General features: G+C 46.2%; 1 protein-coding gene across 2 annotated transcripts in view; it reads right to left on the bottom strand.

Annotated features, from left to right (window-relative positions):
• Nucleotides 1–433: 433 nt before the first annotated feature.
• The window catches only part of NDRG3 (NDRG family member 3), a 66303-nt gene continuing 46648 nt past the window's right edge, over nucleotides 434–20088 (bottom strand). For both annotated transcript variants that reach the window (XM_040981511.1, XM_040981512.1), the window contains exons 6-17: nucleotides 17817–17879; nucleotides 16863–16923; nucleotides 14681–14767; nucleotides 13020–13076; nucleotides 7805–7908; nucleotides 6661–6726; nucleotides 6498–6549; nucleotides 6274–6321; nucleotides 4038–4073; nucleotides 3904–3955; nucleotides 2796–2834; nucleotides 434–1866 (exon numbers count right to left, since the gene is read on the bottom strand). In XM_040981511.1, the coding sequence (XP_040837445.1) occupies nucleotides 1685–1866; nucleotides 2796–2834; nucleotides 3904–3955; nucleotides 4038–4073; nucleotides 6274–6321; nucleotides 6498–6549; nucleotides 6661–6726; nucleotides 7805–7908; nucleotides 13020–13076; nucleotides 14681–14767; nucleotides 16863–16923; nucleotides 17817–17879 (847 nt within the window). In that variant the 3' untranslated portion in view covers nucleotides 434–1684. The remainder of the gene's footprint in view (nucleotides 1867–2795; nucleotides 2835–3903; nucleotides 3956–4037; nucleotides 4074–6273; nucleotides 6322–6497; nucleotides 6550–6660; nucleotides 6727–7804; nucleotides 7909–13019; nucleotides 13077–14680; nucleotides 14768–16862; nucleotides 16924–17816; nucleotides 17880–20088) is intronic.

The following is a 20088-nucleotide window of genomic DNA, read 5'->3' as shown; positions in this document are numbered from 1 at the left end:
CATGGGCCTAGGAGTAGCATTGGCAACCATGTCAACTCCCACCTCTGGTGTGCAGCACATAGACCTGCATCGCTGGGTACCTGGCCTGGCCTCTGACCTACTCACCCACATGTGTCTCTTCTTGTCCTCCCCAGTGGGCTGGGCCATGTCACCCACAATATGCTGGGTGAGCAGAGAGTGGCAGCAGCCCCCAGATCCCTGGCAGTTCTTCCTGACTACACCGAAAAAGTGTTGCCTTGTGGGTGCTGGCAAGCTCACACAGTGGTACTATGAAGGAGACATGTTCTCAGGGCATCAACTCATCCATCATGAATAGCACTGCTGGGTTTGGGCTCTTTGGTTGAGGAGGGGGTGCCACAGGTGTGCCAGAGGAACCAGGGATTCCATGGGGCCCAAGCAGCTTGAGAGAAAAAAAGACCAGCAGTCAGGTAACAACGAGACATATACAGCTTTATTGAATAATTGGTAAAAAGTCGCACTCAGGCAGAATAACACATCCCTTATCTCAGCAGAAAGCAAGTGATGCGCCTGCAACGCCCCTTCTGGAGCCCCGGCTCTGTGTGATGCCACGGGAGCACCCACTGCTCCAGAACAATATGCTCTGACTGGCTATGATCCGATCCCTCCCCTCACTGTAGACAGGGCAGCCCCTATGGAGTCTGAGAAACGGCTTCTGTGAAGTCTGTTGCAAAGGCTACATGTAGTACACATGACTGCAGGAAGGGCCAGTCTTCCCTCCTTGTCTCTGCCCCTCCGCTAGGAGATTCCTAGGCCATGCCTCTCCCTGTCAGGGGCTAAGGGATGGAGAGCTGGAGTCCAGCACAGTCCTGGCAGGTGCTCCTGCGGACCTGTAGCTGTGGGAGAGCGAATGGTGCTGGACACTGTGACAATAGCCATTGGCCCCAGTAGAGGGCAGGCCTAACATTGTATTTTCCCACATTCCTGAGTTGAGATGCCTGGAATGAAGCCATGCTCACTGCTCCCTGTTGTATCAGAATCAGTGCTCAGGGCCTCCTAGCAGGACACACCCCTCCCTTGTCTGTCCAAAGCAGCACACGGCATCTACTCAACCAGAAGGAGGTAGCTGGCCACCTAGCTCCATGGGATAGGCCCTCTCCACTACTGGTTTCAACAATAGCTCGGATCTAATGCATTCCTCAGAACCACTCTCGCCCACCTGCTGAGCCTGTTGCCAGATGTGGTACCAAGGCAGAATGTGGTAGCCTCACCTAGATATCAGTTTTACACATTTCCCTGAAAAACACCACTGAAAATGCCAAAGGTGTCCCTTTCCTGTGTTCTGCAGAAGCGCTACGAGAAAGCATGTCTAAAAAATCACAGAACTATGCACACACAGACACGCGTGCTCGCACACACACGAGGGGGACTGAAGAATCTTATCAGGTACATCGTCGGGGGAGCACAGGGAAAAGCTGGCAATAGAAGAGGTGGTGCCCGGATTGGCTAAAGAGTTGGAATGGTACAGAGGTGCGGATGTGGTCCTTGGTACATACAAAAGAGGGAGGCAGTGGGACAGGAGAATGACAAACCCAGCTACGAGAGAGAGGTTCAGTGGCCATGCATGAGTTAGAGAGAGGAGAGGCCAGCTTGTGGGGGTGCTGTGTTATTATGGAGAGGTCATCTGAAGGGGATGGCCTTGCGGGGTCCAAGGAGGAGCCTCTGCTCAGCAGGACACCTCCATGGTCTGCTGTCTGTCCAGGACGTCAGGAGACTCGCAGGATTCCTGAGTCCCGTCGGAGTGACTGCTGGTGACTGAGCGGCTGAAGGGGCTTTCTCCAGAGCCAAGGCTGCTCGAGGTGGAGTGGGTGCGCGAGCGGGTGAGCCGGGTCATGCTGGCGGATGGGACTGCAACACAGAACCCGGAGGGCTACACGATGAGGCCCTGGCTAAGCGCCACTCAACCACCTGTCTCATCAAAGTCTTCTGGTTTCGCTTTCCCAGCCCATGTAGGATGACACCCAGGGCAGGACAGAGCCATGAACCCTGGCTTCTCTGCTCTAGGGGAGTGGCTGTCTGCAAAGCTACTTTACCACTATTGCTGGTTCTGGTCCCCATGATAGCCTCTTAGCTGTGCCCACACCATTCACACAGTGATAGGAAGGGGGCTCTGGGAACCCAAAATGGTCACCAAGCCCACAGTGCATGCAAGACTAAACCAAAGGGAAAGACAAACCACGTGAGTACGAGGGTGTTTCACAGACACAGTGCAAGCCCGATACAACGAGACAACCAGCCGTGTCCACAGGTGACCCTGGCTAGCTGGTGTGGGTGGGGGCGAGGAGGGAAAAGCTCTGGAGTAGGGGTTGGACTCGGACTCCTGCACTGCCCTGCTTCGACCCGAAGGTCCTTCCAGCTTGCCTGGACAGGAACTTGACTTCTCTGTAGGAGTCATCTTCCTGAGGCACCAGCCACTTCCCCAACCCCCCAGCTGTCACCTCAATGCTATAGTCCAAAGAGGACACCACATATGCAGCTCTCTGTGTAAAGGTTCTGACACACTTATGTGGAGTCCTGGCTGTCCACAGCCCTGGGCCTGGGGGTTCACCCAAGGATCAGAAGGTGGTGGCAAAAGACGGGCACTGCTGCTGTGACCCTGGATTTAGCACGACCAGAGGAGGCCTGTTAACAGGCAGATCCTTGCTTCCTCCTGGGAGCACCACGAGCCACGTTCTATCGGGCTCTCACTGCACAGGAAAACCGCGGGCATGCTGCAGGCAGCCAGCCAAGAGAGCGTGGCTGGAAGGCAGGGGCAGGGCCAGCACAGGGGAAGGTACCTGACTCGGTGCTCAGGTGACTGAGCTGCACATACGGGACTGGAAGCAGGATGGACACAGGAAAAGGCAGATTAGTGACCTGACAGTGCCAAGTAGCGACCTCGGCTGCCTAGCACATGCTGACAGAATACTCTAAGCCAGGAGATACCTTCTTTAGGGTCCCACAGAAGAGGGGAAGCCAACTGCTCTCCCTCCACCATCAACAGCTACTAGCTCTGGGTCACATCATGGCTGGAAGAGCAGCTGCAACCTCACCAAGGGATGGTGCTCCTTCCAGTGAGCCCAGGACCAAAAGGCTGGGCTCAGTTGGGAGAGGCTCACAGACGGGGACAACACAGTCACTCTGGACAAGACACACATGGGCTACCCAGCAAGCACAGGACTGCACCCAGGGCCCAATTGCTCAGAGCGGCCAGCCAGGTGTCTCACCAACAGCCATTATTCACACCATTGTCAAAGGTGCTGGGTGAAGAGCTCTGTACCTGGGTGAGAGTGTTTTTCTGCCTATAACAACTCCAACAAAGGAGCAAGTATGGACATTCTATGACAAATGGCACAACTCAGAGGTCTCATGATATGGGAGACCAGGACATCAGCATACAATACAGACAGGTCCTTGGATTTGCAAGTTCATCACCTGGGGTGGAACAGATTCAACTGAGGGCACTCCCTTTTTCTTCTGGAGTCTCTGGGCCAGGAGTTACCAATGAGCTGCATTCAAGGCAAGCTGTCATTTCAGAGTTATGGGTTAGCACAGCCTGAGGCTTCGTGGTTCCAGATAGGGGCTTTGGAGTCAGACTGCCAGTCTTAATCATGGCGCTGCAGTTACAGGTGACCCTGGGAAACATGCTGAGCCTTTCTGAGCCTCAGCTTCCCCTTTCTACAAAATGAGACTAATAATGGGACTTACCTCTTGGGTTAAGAATACACAGTGCCTGATACAAGGTAAGTGCCTATTACATGCTAGCAGCCATGACACCTGTGCACAAGACTTCTGCTTAAGGCTGGCCAGCCCCAGAGGGTATGCCCGAGAGGTGGAGGCTCCCGGATGTCAACTGACCCCCATTTCCATACATCATTGCTAGATAGAAAATCAGATATTACTCACTGTAGCCCATTCCCTGCAAAAAGTACTTGAAGGCTTCCGTGAGTTTCCCAGGCTGCGGGAGAGAACAAAAAGGCATCAATCTCCACACAGGTACACAGGGAGAGGTGGAAGGCTGCTAACAAAAACGTCCTTACCTGAACCACTTGGGGCAGTCCTCCACAGTCTGCCATCTAGAAAAAGAAAACACAGGAGTCAGCTAGAGCTTCAACTTAAGGAAACACACCCTGAACTTCCCAAATCCTTTGCAACAAGACACGGTGAGATTCCTTAGTTTGTTTTAAAATTTAAAAATTGTATTGGGAATGCAGAGTGAAAGAGACAGAGGAGACAGTTCTCCCCTCCACTGGTTCGTGCTCCTGATACTGGCGACAATGGAGGTTGGGCTAGGCTGAAGCCAAAAGCCAGGAGCTCCATCCTGGTCTCCCACAGGGATGGGAGGGGCCTAAACATGTGGATCATCATTAGCTGTCTTCTCAGGCATGTTAGCAGGGAGCTGGATCGGAAGGAGAGCAGCCAGGACTCGAAACTGGTAATCTGACAGGGGATACTGGCACCGTGGTACCATAGTACTGGCTCCCAGGCTGTATTTTCTTGATGTTTAGGAGCTGAAACCTAATTATAACTACAAAACAGTACTTTATCCTCAGAAGACTATCAAATAGTCTGAGAACCAGTTCAATATGTCATGCAAGTTAACCAATTCACTACATGATGAGATATTTTTGTGCAGAAATTACCACATTTGTGGCTACTACAGAGTTCAGTTTTTTTTTGTTTTTTTTTTTTTTGCAGGATACAGGAAATTTTATTTAGAGTTCATGTGGGAGTGGCCGAGAGGCCTACAGGAGGTGTGGGTCTGTCAGATTCTCTTAACTGAGCTCTTTCCGTGATGTGCTGAGGCTGTAACCAAAATATACATTTACCGCCATAGAAACCACACTGCTGTGTCACTTGACAGGTATAAAAAACTATAAATAGGGCCTGGTGATGTAGCCTAGTGACTACAGTCCTCGCCTTGCACATGCTGGGATCCCATATGGGTACCAGTTCTAATCCTGACAGCCCCACTTCCTATCTAGCTCCCTGCTTGTGGCCTAGCAAAGCAATCAAGGATGGCCAAAGCTTTGGGACCCTGCAGCTGTGTGGGAGAGCTAGAAGAGGCTCCTGGCTCCTGGCTTCAGACTGGCTCAGCTCCGGGCATTGCGGCCACTTGGGGAGTGAATCAACACATGAGAGATCTTCCTCTCTATCTCTTCTCTCTGCATATATGATGTTCCAATAAAAAAAAAATCTTAAAAAAAATCTATAAATATTTATACCCTAGCAAGCTCTAGGGAGACCCCTCCACCCACCTGGGAAGGGAAGGGCCGTAAAACTTGAGTTAGTCCTACCACCAGAGGCAGACATAAAATTAAAAACAAAACGTTGGTTCAAAATTTGAAAAGGAGAGTACAATTTTGCTTCCTTTTAAATACTGATTCAAACCTACAGTGAAAAATGAGTTTTGAAATTATACTTTTTTTTTAATTCATATCTCTGACTAGTTCATTAATCACCCTGAAGCCCAAAATATTTCGATTTTGGTCACATCAAAGCATTAATCTCATGAAGAATTTTAGGAACTACAGGCTGCTTCTGGTGACAGCAATTTCTTTTTAAGCACAAGTTAAAGAGAAAAAGAGAAGATAGTAAAGAGCTTTTGAGCTGAAAATGTAGCAGAAAACAAGAAGACAGGCACTGAAATGTATAGTTGTCCCAATTCCAACTAGGAGATGGGCTGCACTAAACATCTTCTCTGAGGACCTTGGAGAAATGAAGTTGAGATAATGCCAGGCTGGACCTCTTGCCTGGTGAGTACTTGAAAGAGGAGAAACTTGATATTAAGTCTAGGATGTCAGAACAAGAGTTGCTCTGAATGAGGAAAGAAAACGCACTCTGCAACATCATCAGAAAGTTACTGGAATGCTCTTTGCCAACACAACATGACTCAGTATGCAAAGCACTTCCACTCATTATCCTAATTCTCACAGCATTAAATAATGTGCATGAAAATTTTACTGTCATGGGAAAACGTTTATGTTGTACATATGAAGAAAACAGTCACAAGGCCACAAAGTCCCACTGGTACTAATGTTATAAAAATGTACAGAAAAACAACACCCAGGTTTTACCAGGGGTCGCCTCTGGGGGGAGGCAGGATTAAAAGTAACTTTAATTTATCTCATTCTTCATGCATTTTCTATTTTCTATAATGAGAACACAATCAGGATGAACAGCTTCTAAAGTGAATGACAGAATCCTAAGGGGCAGCTTCTGCAGAGAATGCAGGAATCTTGAGGAGATGGCCAGCAAGGGGTAGAAGACAATTACCTTGAGCAAAGTTGTATTTACAGGGTTGAGGCGGGAATTGCATTCAACCTAAAAAGAGAGGAAGAAACAATTCTATGAGACCTGGTGACTGATGAGGTAGCAATTTTCCAAATGTGTCATAGGGAGTGAGGGCTAACAAGCCAGTCCTGCCATGTGGCTCTGGTGTGCCTGCAGGGTATGCTCTAGGCTTCATTACGTTTTAATCTTCAACAGCACATACTCACCACAGCCTCGACGGCAGGTGAACTGTCTCCTACCACCAATAACGTAGAACACCTAGGCACAAGCAGCAAGAGGTGATGCTCAGAAAATCCACACACACATTCCCCGAACTTGAGACCACAACAGAAAAAGCCAGTGATTCCACCGGGCACCACAGGGACTTACTTTAACGTTTTTGATCTGTTATCGCTTTGGCCCAGGATAGGTCTTTCAATCTCGAGGTCTCTGCGTCTACAAAGACAAGGAGGAAGCAAGGCACTTGTCAGTAATAGCACGGCAACTCAGGCGAGTTCCTGGCCACAAAACCCAAAACCCATCGAGGACTTCTGAAACTCTTTCTCAGTGGTGCAGTACAGCGGTTGCTGCTAGCCACCGGCCATGAGCAGCTATGAGGCTCTAGACCTAGCACTGGGGGCAGGAGTGGGGAAGCCTATGGACACACAGAGGTCCAGTTGCAACACCCAGTAGTGGCACTGCAGAAACCCTCAAGTCTTTAGGTGGTCCATTTTCTTACTAGTTTAAAAGAATAAATTCAAGTCATGGGAAGGCAAGCTGTGTGGAGCGAGTGTTTCACTAACTGTGGCACACAGGATTTGAACTACTTTAACCAAAAAGAGGGAGTCTACGTTATAGACGAGGAGAGAGCAGGAGAGAACACAGTCAGAACCTGGCTCTGCTTCTCCCTGGCCGCGTGACACTGGGCAGGGTCACTTATCGGCTCACAGCTCACCCATCTTCTTACACTTTTCTCATGTTCCCAGAAGGCTGGTTCCCCACTTTAATATCTGTGCTGCCCATGTGAGCACTGGAATATCAGAAGAAGCTAATGCTTGTACTTTGGGGAAGTTGGTTCCAAAAATAAAAAACTGTTTTTAGACACTTTATGCCTGTCTGAGAAACTGGGAGATGCAACAGTCAAGTTCTGCAATACACAAGCGAGAACTTACCCACGTCCATGTGGTACTTTTGCCTGATGACAAGATATCAGCAAAGACAAACTAAATCAACACCCAAGACATCTCTCCTTTGACTGGCTGCATTTTCTTGGACTACTTCAAATGATCGTGTGTGTGCATGAGTTAGGCAACTCTTGTGTCAAACCACATAAAACTACAAGTACTTTTAGCACAGTGCTGGCAACAGTTCTCAGCATACTCATTTTTCCTGAGAGTGCTGGTCTGTCTGTAAGCCAATCCCATCCCACAGCAGCAGAAGCAGCAGCCTATCATTCCCTTCTTTCTTCCTTAAGTCTCAATTATCTTTTTGGACTTGACCAATAATCAAGCAAAGGACTAGGAAGTGACTGTACCCATTGTAGGAACCCAGGAAAAGCTGTAGGTTTTCTTGGTTGATATCTTGGGCAATATGCAGTCTGTAGGTTTGAATCAGGTCCAGGTTGGCCTGTAGTTCTTCCTAGAACAATTGAAAGGGACACAGGTCAACTTTCGAAGCCGCAGATTAAGACTCATTTGTTTGATTAGCCTGTTCTTTTACTTATTTGAAAAGCAGATCAGATTCACAGGGACAAGGAGAAATAGAAAGATCTTCCATCTGCTGGTTCCAAGTGGCTGCAATAGCCAGAGCTGAGACAATCTGAAGCCAGAAGCTTCTTCTGGGTCGGCCATGCGGATGCAGCGTCCCAAGGCTTTGGGCAATCCTCTACTGCTTTTCCAGGCCACAAGCAGGGAGCTGGAAGGGAAGTGGAGTAGCTGGGACGCGAACTGGCACCTATATGAGATCCAGCACTTGCAAGGTGAGTATTTAGTCTCTAGGCCATCATACTGGGACCCACATATATACACATATTTAAGATTTACTTATTTTCAGTTGAAACGTAGATTTACAGAGGAGAGACAGAGTGTGCACACACACTTCCATTCACTAATTCACTCCTCAAATGGCTTTAATAGCCAGAGCTGAGCTGATCTGAAGTTAGGAACCAGCAGTTTCTTCCAGGTCTCCCACATGGGTGCAGGGGTCCAAGGACTTGAGCCATCCTCTATTACTTTCCCAAATCATAAGCAGGGAGATGGATCAGAAGTGGAACAGTGGACCGGGCGAAGTAGCCTAGCAGCTGAAGTTCTCGTCTTGCATGGATCGGGATCCCATTTGGGCACTGGTTCTAATCCTAGCAGCCCAGCTTCCCATCTAGCTCCCTGCTTGTGGCCAGGGAAAGCAGTCAATGACGGCCCAAAGCCTTGGGACCCTTCACCTGTGTGGGAGACCCAGAAGAGGCTCCTGGCTCCTGGCTTTGGATCAGCTTAGCTCTGGCCGTTGCAGCCACTTGGGGAGTGAATCAGCAGATGAAAGATTTTTGTCTCTGGCTTTACTCCTCTCTGTATATCTGACTTTCAAATAAAAATATAATAAATCTTTAAAAAATTATTTTAAATTTATTTGAAGGCACGTGCACACACACACACACACACACACACACACACACACACACACACACACACACACATACAGACATCTCCTGTCTGATCTGCTGGCTCATTAATCACATGCTCGCAATTACCAGGGCTGGGTCAGACTGGGCCTGGAACAGGGGTCTCCCATGCAGGTGGCAGGGATCCAAGTACTTTAGGTCATCATCTGCTCCCAGAGTACACATTAGCAGGACTTGGAATGGGAAGTGGCGGTGGAACTTGGGCCCCAATACTTCAAGATGTAGGTGTTCCAAGTAGTATCTTAAATCACTGTGCTCTTTAAAAATAACTTGATGTGTGAAAATCTAATTCCTTCTCTGGCAGGCTTCCGAGCTAACAGATCTCAGCTGGCAGTAAACAAGCAACTAATCTAGGAGCCTCTATATAGAGACCAATGTATTCCAACTGTCAAATCAGTGCACACTGTAGCAGTGGGAATGCTGTGGGAGAAACTCCAGCAATAACAGGAAAACAAGTTTGCTTAATGTGCCTGAATATGCTGATCATGGAGTGTCTTATCAGGAGAGAGTCTGAAAAGCTGATTCTATGCTGAAACAAATACAATAGCAAACTAATAAAAAAAAATAAAAATAAAAATGACTCAAGAAAGCACAAAATATTCTGCAGAAAAAGACAGTAGTCAAGGTCTAACTCTGAACACTTCGTCATGATAGCAAAAATGCTGGAGGCTGATGCAACCCAAATCATATCAGGTCATGTTGTGAGCATGGAGTGGGAAATAGCAACGCAAGCCAAGGGTACAGGATGAGTGCATGTGTGTGCACCAAAGACAGAGGAGGAAATCATCTTCTATAATCAAGAGTCAAAAGATGGTGCCAAGAACTAAGGAATCAACAAGTAGAGGGGCTGGCACTGTGCCACAGCTGGGTAAGCCTGTGCCTGAAATGCAGGCATCCCATATGGCCACCAGCTAGAGTCCTGGCTGCTCTACTTCTGATTCAGCTCCCTGCTAACGTGACTGGGAAAGCAGTCCAAAGCGCCCAAGTTCTTGGCTCTTTGTATCCATGTGTGAGATCCAGAAGAAGCTCCTGGCTTCTGGCTTTGGACCTGCCCAGTTCTGGCTGTTGTCATTTGGTGAGTGGATCAGCACACGGAAAATCTGTCTCTCCTCCTCACTCCGTAAATCTACCTTCTACATAAAAAATAAAATAAATCTTACAAGAAAAAGTAAGTGAAATAAATGCATATTTAGAGAGATGGAGGCCAAGAGAACAGAGTAGACACATTCTAAGTAGAAGTATAACAATATACACCATAGCTTTATTTATAATAGAAAACAAAGGAAAGGAAACAACCCAAATGCATCTTCATAGCAGAATAAATCAACAGTGGTATCTGACAAGGTGAAACGGACTGCTGCTTGACAGCCCTGGAAAGACCAAGGACACGTGTGCTGACATGGCTGACAAAAAACCCCACAATAAAACAAAAACAAAAACAAACAATACAGAGAGTGCACACTGACCAATCCCACTGATACAAAGTTCAAACACAGAGAAAGAGGAACATGGGCTATCTTGCTGGGGGCATGGGATCACTGAGGAAGAGCTCAGAGGGTGGTAGAAATGTTCCATCATCTTGATTTAGGTAGTGGTTGCAGGAAGATAGCTGAAATGTATGCATGGTCCTGCACTCTGCTACATGGAAGCTACACCTCAACCTAGGGACAGCAACAGACAGCCAAACCAAAAAGAATCATTACAAGAAAACAAGATCCTTGGGCCCAGCACCATGGTCTAGTGGCTAAAGTCCTTGCCTTGAATGCCCTGGGATCCCATATGGGCGCCAGTTCTAATTCTGGAAGCTCCACTTTCCATCCAGCTCCTGCTTGTGACCTGGGAAAGCAGACGAGGATGGCCCAAAGCTTTGCAAGCCTGCACCAGTATAGGAGACCCAGAAAAAGCTCCTGGCTCCTGGCTTCAGATTGGCTCAGCTCCAGCCATTGCGGTCACTTGGGGAGTGAACCACTGGACGGAAGATCTTCCTCTCTGTCTCTCCTCCTCCTCTTTCTCTCTCTCTATATATATACCTGACTTTGCAATAAAAATAAATAAATTTTTAAATAAAAAGAAAAAGGAAAACCAAATTCTCTAAGAAGCAAAAACAGGATGAATTCCTTATTAGAGACCCTAAAGAACGACCTTAATCTAGAACATATGTGGACCCGGTGTGATAGCTTAGTGGCTAAAGTCCTCACCTGGGATTCCATTTGGGCACCAGTTCATGTTCTGGCTGTTCTACTTTCCATTCAGCTTTCTACTCGTGGCCTAAGAAAGCAGTAGAGGATGGTCCAAAGCTTTGGGACCCTGTACCCCCATGGGAAACCAGGAAGAAGCTCCTGGTTTCAGATCAGCTGAGATCCAGTTACTTGGGGAGTGAACCAGCAGATAGAAGATCTTTCTCTCTGCATCTCCTTCTGTTTGTAGATCTTTCCAATAAAAATAAATATATCATTTAAAAAATAAGTAAATGAAATCTAGAACGTGTGTGAATTTATGTGAATGAATGTGGGGCAGATGCTGTAGTGTGGCAACTTCAACTGCCACTTAAGATGTCCACATCCCATATTAGAGTGCCTGGTTTGTGTTCAGGCTGCTTCATTTCTAACCCAGTTGCCAGCTAATGTGCCTAGGAAAGCAAAAAAGTGGCCCAAGTACTTGGGACCCTGATACTCCACAGGAGACCCAGGTGGAGCTCCTGTTTCCCTGAATTCAGCCTGGCCATGGTGGCCACTTCGGAAGTGACCAGAAAATGTAAGAGAGTTACAGTAACTCTGCCTTTCAGATAAACAAACAAACAAACCTTAAAAAAAAAAAATGGGGGCCAGGGCAGTGACTCAACAAGCTAACTGTCCACCTGCTAATACCAGCATCCCATATGGGTGCTGGTTCTAGTCCTGGCTGCTCCACTTCTGATGTAGCTCCCTGCCAATGGCTTGGGAAAACAGTGGAGGATGGTCCAAGTGTTTGGGAGACCTGGAAGAAATTCCTGCTTCCTGGCTTTGGCCATTGTGGCCATCTTATCAGCGAACCAACAGATTAATGATATTTCCCCTCATTCCCCATAAGTGATTTTCAAAGAAACATTTTTTATTTTTGCTTTTTTTTTTTAAGATTTATTTATTTTATTGGAAAGGGAGATATACACAGAGAGAAGAGACAGAGAGGAAGATCTTCCATCTGATGGTTTACTCCCCAAGCAGCCACAACAGCTGGAGCTGAGCCAATCCAAAGCCAGGAGCCAGGAGCAGGTGCAAGGTCCCAAAGTTTTGGGCCATCCTCACCTGCTTTCCCAGGCCACAAGCAGGGAGCTGGATGGGAAGTGGGGCTGCCAGGATTAGAACCGGCACCCATATGGGATCCTGGCGCGTTCAAGGCAAGGACTTTAGCCACTGAGCTATCGTGCCAGGCCCAAATAAACAATTTTTAAAAACCAATCAGGCCAGCAAACATACATTGAAAATAACAACGTTTGTGTACCTAAAGCATGTATCAGGCACACAGCACATAAATAACCAGTACTAATACAAACCAGTTTTCTCCACATGTACTAGTTCCCATCGTTTGATATTTAAAATGAACATGGCAACTGTCGTGTTGCTCCCATTCCTACTCTGCACATGGCTCTCCTCTGTCCACTGCGGACAGCTCTGAGCTCACAGCTCACTGATGCCAGCGCTCTTCACCTAACACACAGTCAGTTATCCTCACTAGCTGTCATAGGGACTGAACAAGATACGAAGTTCTTTTAGCACAAACATTTCTCCCCCCAGCCCCACTGCAATTTCTATTTCTGTGGAACCCTTCCTAGACCTCCTGATGGTGCTACAGATGTTAGGTTAGGCATGGGATGCTATCAAACACTAACAGATGGCACCTCCCTACAGGAAGCAGGTGCGGGGGAGGCGGGTACTGCTGTCTTTCTCAACTCTCCAAGTGCCTAGGGCCAGGTGGCCCAGAGTTAATGCTGCTCCCATATGGCCAGCCTTGGCAGCACCACACACACTACAGAGTGCACTCTTCTGAGGCTTCACATGCAGGCCCAGGACAGTTCTCCAGTAGAATAGGAACTTACCTGCCCAAAGTGATGTGCCAGAATAATGTCCACAACGTTGGTTGTCAATCCCGAGAGCTGAAAGGATAGATACTGGGTCAGCAGAGTAAGTACACATGAGAAAGACAAACTGTCACCTTCAGCCTGGTGCTCTGTGCTGGGTGCCTAATACCCCCAGAACCCCGAAGACCTCTGCACAACAGTGACAGGGCACTTCCACAGGGGATGGCTAATTCAAAGAAAAAGGCAAACAGAGAGAATACTTTGAAACAGAGGGCTAGAAGAGATGATAACATTTCTTTGAAAATGTAACAGCCTGAACAGGAGGCTATTTGCTGCATCACTCCTGCCTGTTTCTGCCTTCGCTCTGGATGCCTTGAAACACTCGAGGCATCCAAGACACACAAAAAAACAGAAAAACTCTTAGTTTTTGCTATCTTCATTTCAGAAAGTGGGAGGAAAAGGCTATGCTGCTGCATTTTGAGCATTTTTCTCCTAATTCCACCCATTTCAAAATGATGCATCTCCTAGTCTATTACATGTAATGCTTTGTGCAAATACTGCAGGCTATTAGTCTACTTCCAGAAAGATTACCAAACTCAAATGAGGTTGATAACTTCCTTTCAGCCCCTTCCCTCGGTTTCATGCTTAACTTGATTCTAGTCAGGGGTGAAACACTGAGTTACAGGACAGAAAAGAAGAGGGAGAGGAGAACAGACAAGGATCATATAATCCAAGAACGACCAAGGACAAAAGAGAGACATAAACAGAGTTCCCCTTCATTCCTTACATGCCTGCAATGACAGGCTGGGTCAGGCTGAGGCTATTGTGCTGGGCCCAATAAATCTTAAAAAGTATATGCCCAAGTCTTGTACTGCGTTTCTGGGTTCAATATCTGCCTTAGGTTCCTGTCTTAAGCTTGCTGCTAATGAAGACCTTGAGAACCAATAGCAATGGTTCAATCAACTGAAGCCTTCCACCGAATGGGAGAGCTGTATTGAGTTCCTGGTTTTGCAAAGCAAGCCAGCAAATGGAAGTCACTGACTGTCTTTTTTTTTTTTTTTATTAAAAATTTTTTTTATTGTCACTGAATTTCTAAAACACAACAGGAAACAAAGTTAGACCAAAAAATACATTTTTTGGTATGTGATTCCAATTCTTTTGTTTAACATCAGGTAAAAGTCTGAGGTGAGGGAAGTGAATTCCTGGCGTGGTGGCCTAGTGGCTAAAATCTTCGCCTTGAACGTGCCAGCAGCTCCACTTCCCATCCAGCTCCCTGCTTGAGGCCTGGGAAAGCAGTCAAGAACAGCCCAAGGACTTGGGACCCTGCACCCGCATGGAAGACCTGAAGAAGTTCCTGGCTCCTGGCTTTGGATTGGCTCAGTACCGGCTACTGCGGTCACTTGGGTAGTGAATCATCGGACAGAAGATCTTCCTCTCTGTCTCTCCTTCTCTCTTTATATCTGACTTTGTAATAAAAATAAATCTTTTTAAAAAAATCTGAGGTGAGGGAAGTGAGAATAAAGTTATTTCAGAGAAGTTTCTGTGGTGTGTGGGGGGGAAATACATACATATATATATATATACATATATATAATACAAATACACAGAAGACATGCTGTATTGAGAAGGGCCCAGGAGATGGGCTGACAGCAGGACAGCAACCCACAGTTGATACTCACTTTGGAGGCTGCCCAGTCAATCCAGCCTTTAGCACATGGGTCCACGTTGATGAGCACCAGGCCTTCCACAAGTTCTGGGTGATTGAGCTGAAAATTGAAACAAACCAACAGTGTTAGAGTCCCTTGTTCCCAGGAAGGGCTTCTCCAGCTTTATTATGAAACCATGTCAGCAGGCGCTGATTCTCCTATCATGCAGGAGGTATTCTGTTAGAAGCAAGCTCCTGAAAACAACCTCCAAAGACACTGATAATCCCTACTCTTGAAAAAAGGAGACCCCAGAAGCAGAAGGAAATAAATTCTCACAATTATTTTACCACACATCAACCCTGTTCACATTTTGATATATTTCCTTCCTGGTTCTTTTCTGTGTTTATGACAAAGTTAGTGTGAACCTATAGTCTAACTTTTTAAGAAAACTAATTCTATTATATATAAATTATGTATAATTTCAGGCTCTCTTTTAAAAAAATTTATTTCAAGGATGAAGTGACAGAGAGAAGAGATCCTCCATCTGCTGGTTCTCTCCCCCAAAGGTTCAACAGCCAGGGCTGGACCAAGTTGATGTTGGGAGCCAACAACTCTAACTGGGTCTCCCTCAGGGATCGCAGGAACCCAAGCACCTGGGCCATCATCTGTTGTCTCTCAGGTGCATTAGCAGAAAGCCACAGTGGAAGCAGAGGAGCCCAGACTCTAATCAAGTACTCCAATACGAGTTAGGTGTGCCCACCCATATTTAACTTTTAAAAATGATTTATTTATTTATTCGATAGGTGCAGTTACAGAGATTGAGAGCCAGAAAAAAACACAGAGATCTTTTATCCATCGGCTCTCTCACCAAACAGCTAGAATGGTTAGGGCTGGACCAGGTTGAAGCCAGCAGCATGGAGCTTCATCTGGGTCTTCATGCGGGTGCCAGGAGCCAAAGTATTGGGATCATCTTATGCTGCCTTCCTAGATGCAGTAACAGAACGGAAGTAGAACACCCAGGACTTGAACCAGCAATCATATGGGATGCTAGCACAAGTTGGCCCTACCCACCTTATTTTTTTAAGAAAATATTTACTTTAGGGGCTGGCGTGGTGGTATATCAGGCTTATCCTCCACCTTCATTCAGCAATGGCATTGCTTATAGCCACCAGTTCATGTCCCAGCTGCTCCACTTCTGATTCACTCCCTGCTTACAGTTTGGAAAATCAACAGAGGATGACTTGGGTTCTTTGGTAACCCGAATGTAGGAAACCCAGAGGAAGCTCCTGGCTCCTAGCTTTGGCTCAGCTACAGCCGCTGTGGCCATTTGGGAGTGAACAAGTAGATTAGAGACCTCTCTCTCTGTCTCTCCTTCTCCATCTGTAAAATCTGGCTTTTAAATAAATTTTTAAAAATCTGTAATTTTTAAAAAATTTTATTTTAGGGGCTGTTGCTGTGGCTGAATAGGCTAAGCCTCTACTTGTAGCACTGGCCTCCCATGCCTGAGGCACGTTGAATACCATCTGCTGCATTTCTGATCCAGCTTCCTGCTATTGCACCTAGAAGAGCAGTGGAGGCTTGCCCAAATGCTTAGGCACTGTGTAGGGCATCTGAAAGAAGCTTCTGGCTCCTGGCTTTGGATAGTCCCAGCTTCAGCTGATGCAGCCATTTGGAGAGTGAATCAGCAAACAGAAGATTTTCTCCCTATCTCTCTTTATTTTTATTTGAAAGGCAGAGACAAAGACAGAGAGATTTCTTATCTGCTGGTCCACTCCCTAGATTCCACCAGGGTTAGGGCTGAGCCAAAACCAGCAGCCAGGCATTCCATTCAGGTCTCCCATATGAATGAATGATAGGGACCCAAGGACATGAGCCATCACATGTATTCCCCCAGGGTGCACATCAGCAGGAAACGAGCTGGAAGTGAGGCTGAGATTTAAACCCAGGCACTCTGAGATGGAATGCTGGCTTCTCAAGTAGTGGCTCAATCATTACGCCTAAGCCAAACCTGCAAACTTATCTACATCTTATCTTTTAATCACAACATACTACCCTCAACCTAAAGTACAAACTTTGAACCTAAAGTACAAAGTTTTATGCAGACCTTTAACTGGAACTGAAAGAATTTCCAGAAATACACAAGACCCAGAAGTGTACCTGGCCGTTTCATACAGTAGTGACAATTGTAAGGCAAGAACTGCCTCGGCATACTTACTGCAAATTTGCTGAGGATGTAAGCGCCAGCTCCAACTCCGATCCCAATGATGCTTTTCAGGCTGTGAATGGGACACGTGGACAATCAGCGCACAGCTTCATTCGCAGACAACATCGTGAAACCGAGAAAACAATCTGGGTTCATATCCTGGCTCTGACATTTACTACATGTGAGAAATCTGTCAAGTTTTTTTTTTCTTAAACTCTTTGAGCTCAGTTCCCTATCTCTAAAATAAGGGTGTTATCCCTCACTTTTAAATTGGTCTGAATGTTAAGACTGAAACCTGGGAGCCATCCCCTGATCCCTTTCACCCAACATCTAAGTCATCAGCAAGTCTTGCAATGTTCATGTGAGGAACACTCTGTCTTCCCTCCCCTTTCAATTCATCTTGGTAGGAGCAAGAATGAAGTTATCGTTACCTCTCGTCTAGACTGTATCAACAGTTTCACTGTTCTCTGCTTTTTTTTTTTCTCTCACTCTGCTCCAAACTACTCCACAAAGAGAGTCAGCCTTTTAAGAGAATTTAAGTGGGTTTATTGCTATACTATACACATACTTAGGATGTCACTGCCCTGTTCAAGATCCTTTTTATACACTTAGAATACAACTGCCAATTCTTATGTGACCTGTTGGACTGGAGTAATCTAAGCATCTGCCCTTCTACTACTTGCCCTAACTGCTCTGCTGGAGAGCCTCTGGCCCAGGTTGGACTCTGTTTAGGCAGCTCAACCAGGATGACACACTCTGAGAGATACATCTCCTCACTGGCCTTGCCTAGGTCATCTCGCCCTTGTTCCTTATCTCAATGTTCCACCTTGTTATGACTGTTGGTTTAATTGCTGTTTTCCCCACTGATTCCATGATAGATACTATTCTGTCTTGTTCACAGCTGTATCCTCTGGGATGAACAAAAAATGGCACAAAACTGTGCGATTATACTCAAGAATGATCTACCTTAAGTGGGTCAGAACTGCAGGCAACATTTCAGCCAGCTCATCCATCGTTGGGTACTGGTACCTGAAATAGAAGATTAGAGGGCATCTCCTGGATTAAAAAGCACGCAGGTTCTGAGTTCCTAGAAAGCTGGGGAAGTATAACAGTGTTAGAGAAAAGCATTCCTTTCATCTGGGGTTTGCAGGTGGAGATAGAGTGCTTGGATCCAGTCGATCATGCCACATTGTGTAATTTTGTACCACTGCTGTGCTAAGAAAAAAACCCAAAGAACCACATGCCTCTGGGACCAGAGGAAGCCACATTGTGAATGTGGCTTTCTCTGAGGCCATTACGAAATCCTTAGCAATCACTTCAGTGGGGGCCTGGGCTCAGGCAATTCCCAGTAGTAAATCAGCTCAGGTGGTGGGGTTCCTGGTCTTCTGCTTATATTTGGGTAGCCAATGAAAAACAGAGTAAGTTTGACTGGATCTGGGAACACAGTTACAAATTAGGCTCCTCACCACAGGTATTTGCTTCTTTTAGTTACACATAGGATAACGTTATTTGATTAACTGTTTTTGAATTTGATACGTGTCATGCAACATCTGAATGAGAATGCTCAGGGTAAGTTCAGAAATGGACCTAGAGCAGGAACCCTAGAAAAGCAGGAGCACCCACAAAGATCAGTGGTGGAAGGGACTATGAGGTGACTGCCGATACAGGAAGTAGGATCTTACAGGGAGTCAGTCTGTCTCTGATCCAACACTTCAGTGGATCAAATGCTCTTGAACCATTTTGTGCATAAAACAGATAAAAGATCTAGATATTAAAAAAAATTTTAATTTATTTAAGGGGCCATCACAGTGGCAAGTTAAGCTACCATTTATGGTGCTGGCCTCCCATACTGGGGTGTTAGTTTGAGTCTTAGCTGTTCTGCCTCCAATCCAGATAATGACCCAAGTACTTGAATCTTTGGTGTTGATGTGGGAGACTCAGATGGAGTTCCTGGCCCTAGCTTTGGCCTGATCAGACCTAGCTGTTGTGGCAGAAAATCTCTCTCTGTATGTTTCTCCCTATCTTTCAAGATTTTTCATTTTCTGATTTATTTCCCAAATGGCAGTAATAGCCAGGTCATGCCAGACAGGTCTCCCATGTGGATGGCAGGACCCCAACTACTCAGACCATCTTCCATGGTCTTCCTAGGTAACATTAGCAGGAAGCTCAATCAGAAACAGACTCAACTGGGACTCAAACTCAAAGCAGGGTTCTGATGTGCGATGCTGACATCGAACATGGTGGCTTAACTTGCTGTGCCACAATGCCTGTCCCTAGATCCGTGAATTGTTGTATATAAATGAGTCACTGGCAATTTTCAGAGATGTAAGTTGAAAACAGCAGAGATTTTTTTTTTTCTTTTAAGCGAGAGCCAGAGATCTTTCACCTGTTGGCTCACTCCCCTAGTGCTTACCAATAGCCAGTGTTTAGGCTGGACTAAAGCCAGGAGCCAAGAACTCTGTCTGGGTCTCCCATGTGGGTGGCAGAGGCCCAAGTTGCTGAAACATCATTTGTTGCTTTCCCACATTAGCAGGAAAGTGGAATAGCCAGTAAAAGTGGAATAACTCAGTACTCTGATATGGGATAATAGAGTCACAGGTCACAGTTTATCCCACTGCACCACCATGCTGGCCTCACAACACAGAATTTGTACTAGATTTCCTGGGTTCAAATTTTTGCTGTGCTATTTGTTATGTAACTTTAGTCAAGTTACTTAATTTTTTTTGGAGGTGGGCTTAGTTTGGTGGGTCTACTTCTAAAATAGGAATAACAATACTTATTTTTTGCTTTGTGATGAGTATCAGCTAATATGGACAGGTGTTTGGTGCAGTGGTTAATGCACTGCTTGAAATAGTAACATCCCATAAGAAGGTGCCTAGGTTTGAGTCCCAGTTTAATTTCCAACATCAGTTTCCTGCTAACGTGTAACTGGAGAGGCCCAAGTACCTGGATTTTTGCAACTCATGTGGGAGACCCTAGGAAATCACTTATGTGGATTCCTAGCTTAAGTCTGGCTAGGCCATGATTACTGCAGGTATTTGAGAGGTAAACAGTGGATGACATTTCTCTCTCCCTCTCCATGTTTCAAAACAAAAAAAAATAGGCTAAGAAATGCTAAGTATTTGAAGGAAGTGTGTGGGACAATGATTGCATAGCAATTTCTAACAATTCCTTGTCTGTAACAGTCTGTTTCACAGCAGCCACTAGTCCGAGGCAACTCTGGAGATCAGCACGTACT

Source organism: Ochotona curzoniae, unplaced genomic scaffold (assembly GCF_017591425.1).
Source record: "Ochotona curzoniae isolate NIBS_2020 unplaced genomic scaffold, NIBS_Ocur_1.0 contig_3520, whole genome shotgun sequence".
Lineage (NCBI taxonomy): Eukaryota > Metazoa > Chordata > Mammalia > Lagomorpha > Ochotonidae > Ochotona > Ochotona curzoniae.
Note: the sequence above shows the minus strand (reverse complement) of the source record. Positions and strands in the feature narration are given on the sequence as shown.